We start from the raw sequence: 6,551 nt of genomic DNA on the forward strand, positions 1-6,551 counted from the left end.
CCATGCCAATCATATTGATTGCTCATTTGTTCTGTATTATTTGCCATTGAACGAAATCAATCAACAATCAATTAATAGAAGATCGTTTTTGTAACAGTCTGCATTCACTTTAGGGGGACAATAAGCAAGTGTATTGTAACCATTTCTATGATCTATTGTACGCGTTAACATAATTTTGCTTTTAATTTCATGTTCTTGCCATGCTAAGATATTTTATTGTTGTACTTCACCTAAAAGTCATAGACTTTCTAGATGGTCTAGCTTACACCTCACTTCAAGGGCATTATCATAGGTCTTAGCGGAATTATTTTTGTCAACCTAATAAAACTGTGATGAGATAAACTTTTAAAGTTGTTACCCAAAAATAAGATAAAGTACTAAACTATCTCGTAACAGAGTCTCTTTTCTTAAGACAGGATTTCTTTTAATTAAGTAATTTGTTTTATGAAATCACTAGACTCTACAGAATCTACAATGCCACTATCCACAAAGATAACAACTGGAGGAGCAACAGAAAGCACAACAGACATATTAACAACAGAAATCATAACAGGAGCGATAACAACAGAAGGTACAACAGCGGTACAAACAGCAGAAAGCACAACAGACAAACTAACAACAGAAATCATAACAAGAGATTTAACAACAGAAGGTACACCAGCGGTACAAACAGCAGAAAGCACCACATATATGTTAACAACAGAAATCATAACAGGAGCGATAACAACAGTAGGTACAACAGCGGTACAAAAAACAGAAAGCACAACAGACAAACTAACAACAGAAATCATAACAGGAGAGTTAACAGCAGAAGGTACAACATCGGAACAAACAGCAGAAAGCACAACGAACATGTTAACAGCAGAAATCATAACAGGAGAGTTAACAACAGAAGGTACAACAGCGGTACAAACAGCAGAAAGCACCACATATATGTTAACAACAGAAATCATAACAGCAGCGATAACAACAGAAGGTACAACAGCGGTACAAACAGCAAAAAGCACAACAGACAAACTAACAACAGAAATCATAACAAGAGATTTAACAACAGAAGGTACACCAGCGGTACAAACAGCAGAAAGCACCACATATATGTTGACAACAGAAATCATAACAGGAGCGATAACAACAGAAGGTACAACAGCGGTACAAAAAACAGAAAGCACAACAGACAAACTAACAACAGAAATCATAACAGGAGAGTTAACAGCAGAAGGTACAACATCGGAACAAACCGCAGAAAGCACCACATATATGTTAACAACAGAAAGCATATCAGGAGAGTTAACAACAGAAGCTACAACATCGGAACAAAAAACAGAAAGCACAACAGACAAGCTAACAACAGAAATCTTAACAGGAGCGATAACAACAGAAGGTACAACAGCGGTACAAACAGCAGAAAGCACAACAGACATTTTAACAACAGAAATCATAACAGGAGCGATAACAACAGAAGGTACAACAGCGGTACAAACATCAGAAAGCACAACAGGCATGTTAACAACAGAAATCATAACAGTTGAATTAACAACAGAAGGTTCAACAGCGGTACGAACAACAGAAAGCACAACAGACAAGCTAACAACAGAAAGAACAACAGGGGAATTAACAACAGAAGGTACCACAGCGGTACAAACAGTAGAAAGCACAACATTTGTATCGACAAAAGAGATCATGACAGTGGCATCAACAAAAGAGAGCATAACAGTGACATCAACAAAAGAGATCACGACAGTGGTACCAACGAGAGAAAGCACGACAGTCGCATCAACAAAAGAGAGCACCACCGTTGCATCAACGAAAGAGAGCACACCAGTGTCATCAACGAAAGAGATCACGGTAGTGGCATCAACGAAAGAGAGCACACCAGTGGCATCAACAAAAGATAGAACGACAGTTACATCAACGGAAGAGAGCACAACAGTGGCATCAACAAAAGAGAGCACAACTGACACAATAGCTACTCGTAAGTATATCGATATAATCTTAACCATATAGAATAGGTTTAGTTGTGGCAACAACTTGCATGAGGCATAATTTTGATAATACCCTCAGGGACTTATAGTTCTCCAGCAGTCGTACGCCCGATATTAGTAAATATATAGGTTCTGTCAGTCCGAAATATGTAATATAAAATGATAAACATATGATATTTATAAACGGATCACTGAAAACAGGTCTCCCCAAAAAAGTAAAAATCGAGGAATGAATCGCAAATCTAAAAGTTAAAAGCCAAATGATGAAGAAGCAAACCCCCCCAAAAAACATTGTAATTTTTCAACTTCAGTGCATTGCAACGTAATTAATGAAGAGACGGAGTATACTGAAGGAGTTACAACACTCAAAGAGAGACTGACTAAATCATGGCAAAACGAAAAACGACGAAAATACAAAAAGCATTCTACAAAACACTGCATAAATTACTTAAGACTTACAAACACGAACCCCACGAAAACCAAGGGTGATCTGTTTTTAATGGTATCACATTTCATTAACCCGGTATCTTATATAGCTTACTATACGGTATGTTTTTTTTATTTCTTTTTTTAAACACGTGTTTACCTGTGGTGTTATGTGGGTAATTGTCACTTCGGCATTCACACCACATCTCATTTTGTTCATATTTATGATATATAATTATATATTTCTGTCTTCATCGGTTTGCTTGCAATATGCAGACATTGATAAATTGGTAAATTCCTATACAAGATTTTATTACGCTCGCACTAAATAGATGGTTTTTTTTGTTTTTTGTTTTTTTGTTTTTTGTACATAATTAAGTGAAAACCTTCAAATCTATCCCTTCTTCAAAAAAGACTAAGGTTCTTAGTATACTGGCCGTTGCATAGCAGGACATTATTTCTTCCTGTACCATTCTTGATCATTCTGTGTAACATTTCCTTTGAAATACTACCGTCGATATTAGAGTGTATTGCGGTATGATTTCTTTATTAGAAAGTCAAGTGATTTAAACATGAATGCAGCAACTTTGAAAATGCATTTGTACACTATTATTTAGTTTTGTTTGACGTATGAACTGGTGTGCATTATTCCCAAATGGATTTTTTTAACTGATTTGTAACATTCTATGCATTTTAGTTATTTACCTGATTGAGAATTCATTGGTGCTGAAAATAAGTGTATCTGTTCGAGTGCCTCTACCATTCGGAAACTCCCCAATGGTTGTCTACGTTATATTTATGTTTTCCCCCTTTTTTTTATTAAAAGGTGTGTTTATCCAAGATCTTTGATAGCCATCTTCAAAATAGTCGCATTTTTTTCGTAAGCCTTGGTTGATTTAGAGCTTGATATACTCTACATATTCTAACTTGTCTATTGATATTGACCATATGTTTACCTTTTGATATTTGTTTGGTTTCTGTGGATCTTTGGGTTTCTGTCTCATTGAACTATATATCGTATCTTTTTAATTCACATTTTTTACATATTATTATAAGAAAACACGCACCTGTTTAAAATAGTAGATCTGTATTGTAAAGTAGTATCCCATTTGTCGAGATATTAATTTATCGCCCTAGTATTTGTATTATCGATGTTTCTTAAAACGATATGACGTTTTTCTTTTCAGTATCATAAAAGTACAACCCGAATATAATTCTAACAAAGAAACTACATCGCGTGTATAGACATTCGCTTACTTGTGCAACCCCAATAATTGATGACACCATTGCACCCGCAATCTAATATATTTTTGTTTTGTGTTTTTTAATTTATTTTGGCTTTATAACATTTGGTCTTGAGCACATCCATAAGGAAGGTTGCGTGTTGTGCCTACTGACAAAAAAATGATACGGTTATCATGTAGACGCATAATTTCATGCGATTTTCTCGTACTTTGTGTATCTTTACCTTGATTTGTATCCCCCTGACAATTTTGTGAGATTTGACCATCGGTAATCTAATATTGCCCCTTATCTATAACTATACGACAACTTAGATATTATAAGCGTTTTAAAAAAGTAAGAAGTGCATTTGATGTATAAGATTAAGAAATGGTGACTAAAATGAAACACCAAAAGCAGAGTAGCGATCATTCTGAAAACAGATCTTCATAGACAAGGCTGAGAATAAAGTGGTGTGAAAACGGCTGTGACGTAAAAAAAAAACAGTGATCGTTTACATCTTCATCTGTTCATCGATACTGACACAAATGAACAATTTCAAACTAGAATTTAGGACAAACGTGATTATGTCAATTTTCTAATTGTTAAATTTCCATTTGTCAGCAGTTCCATACCGTCTGTTCCCTCGTGTGGCGTTGGCATATCTCAACTGATACGCTACGCTCGTGTATGTTCATGCTTTACGGACTTCAATAGCAGGGGTATTCTTCGAACACAAATACTGCTTCAACTGTGTGATGAGGAAGAATGACTGAAATCGACACTACATAAATTTTACGGTCATCACACGAAATGATGTCACTTACTTACGACACGATTAATGTTTGTATCAACTCACTAGATACCTATGTGTGCAGTCTTAGATATTTTGATACCAATGTCGCAAAATAAATGACAGACATTGTCTAATACTATTGGCAAAAGAAGCTTAACAAATTCAAGTTGTTCTGATTTGCAAGATAAATTCAAATTGAAATAATAAAAATAATACTACCTTTGGCGAGGTGAATACGCAGTTTTTCTTAGTTTGAAAAACTGATATTCATTGACCAGCGGTCGAAGTTGATATGGGGTTTTCAAATTTTATTTGAACCACATATTTAACGAAACAAAAGTCAGTTATTTTAATCCATATTCCGAGGATAAAATATTAAGTGAAAATCATACAAAAACATTAACCTTGAATCACACCATGTACATTATTGATATTTCAGAAGCATTTTTCGTTAATGATCATACTCTGTTTTACAGTTTACAATACTGATGATCCAATAATAGTCGGAAGTGTTGGAGCTTTTATTGCAATTATGACTCTCGTTGGAGCAGTTTTTGCTACCTGTGTGATCTTAAACAGGTACCTATAAACAACTTGATTATCATCAATGAACATAAACTGTTCCATCACCCCAAAATTAATAAATACACATGTGTAAACTGTAAAGATTTACTAAATAGAGGGTAAGTGTTATTTCTAGTGGTGTTAAAACGGTGAAAGATTTTTTGACGAAGTTATGATTTGGTTGACCATTATGGGATACATATTTCACTTGTCGTAACTAGAATCCTGTCCTATTTTTCCGCGAGTTCAACATTACCGATTGCAAATAATATCACAGTATTTTCACTTACTTACGCAACACGACGTGCGAAACATGTAGAACAAAAACTGCATATCCTTCAAGATCATCTGATTTTAATATGGGTTTTTATAAGGTTTGTGTTGTTCAAGCCTTAGTTTTCTGTTCACTGTAATTTTTGTTTGTAATTAAGTCGTTTTTAATTTTGACTTTGCTGTTGTCTGTTTTAAGGGACTTATAAAAGAGAGGCGAAAGATACATACGGCACTTTCAAAGTCAGAAGTGAAAAACAAAATGACAACGCCATGGCTAAAAAAGAAAAAAAGACCAAAAGACAGTACACAAAACACAACATAGAAAACTAAACACTGGGCAACACGACCCCCACCAAAAACTGGGGGTGGTCTAATGTGCTCCGGAAGGGGGATCCTGCTCCACATAAAGAACCTGTTGTGTTGCTCATGTTAGTACAAACCCGGTTATAAGTCTAATTCGGTAGGTCAAGTTCAGGGAAAGGGGGGAAGGATTGTAGTTACGACAATTGGAACATATCCGCTATCATCTGTGAAACGGATATTCCATAACAGTCAACCAACTCGTGATGGCGTCCGTAAAAGTTACGAAAGGATGACCTTAACTTCACCACTTGAAACTCTTGGTTTAATAGCTTCCGTGTGACAGCAACCCTCTATCAAGGATATCATGATAGGAAATACAAGCCCTGGAATATCGTATCAACTGGGAGATATATACTCTGTATGCAGGCGCTGATGGAATGTTGCTACTTAGAAATAGAAAGTTCACAATTGGGAAGCTGAAATCATCTCTTTTGTCGTTAAGTTTTGTTTTCAACCGGCCCTCATCGTTAATTTTTAGATGTAAGTCAAGATATGAAGCAGACTTAAATGTATATGTTGTATCCTTTGATGGGATAGATGCGTTCAACATATTCGCCAAATTTTGAGTTATTTAGTGAGAGAACATCATATTTATAGCGGAAAGTAAAATTAAACGATACTGCAAACTTCTTTTCTTTCTTCCTAAGAAGTTCCTATATGAAGCCAGCCTCATATGAATAAAGGAACAAGTTGGCAAGAAGAAGAGCACAGCTGGTGCCCATGAGAATGCCCGATTGTTTGTTGAAAAATATGTCCTCCAAACGTAATAAATATGTTGTCAATCAAAAAATCAAGCATCTTGATAATGTCGGTTTCAGAGAATTCTTTCGTTGAGTGATTTTTTACAAAGTACGATTTATTCCTCCCTAAGACAAGAAACTTGTATCTAAGTTGGTCATTTTTTTATGGAACAAAGCAGGACTAAC

General features: G+C 35.3%; 1 protein-coding gene across 1 annotated transcript; it reads left to right on the forward strand.

The window, feature by feature from the left end:
- The first annotated feature begins 474 nt into the window (after nt 1-474).
- LOC127737221 (uncharacterized) lies at nt 475-4,925 on the forward strand. The gene is made up of 2 exons (XM_052247755.1): nt 475-1,635; nt 4,902-4,925. The coding sequence occupies exons 1-2, from the start codon at nt 475-477 to the stop codon at nt 4,923-4,925; spliced, it is 1,185 nt and encodes a 394-aa protein (XP_052103715.1).
- Nucleotides 4,926-6,551: the final 1,626 nt, after the last annotated feature.

Source organism: Mytilus californianus, unplaced genomic scaffold, assembly GCF_021869535.1.
Source record: "Mytilus californianus isolate M0D057914Y unplaced genomic scaffold, xbMytCali1.0.p SCAF_4, whole genome shotgun sequence".
NCBI lineage: Eukaryota > Metazoa > Mollusca > Bivalvia > Mytilida > Mytilidae > Mytilus > Mytilus californianus.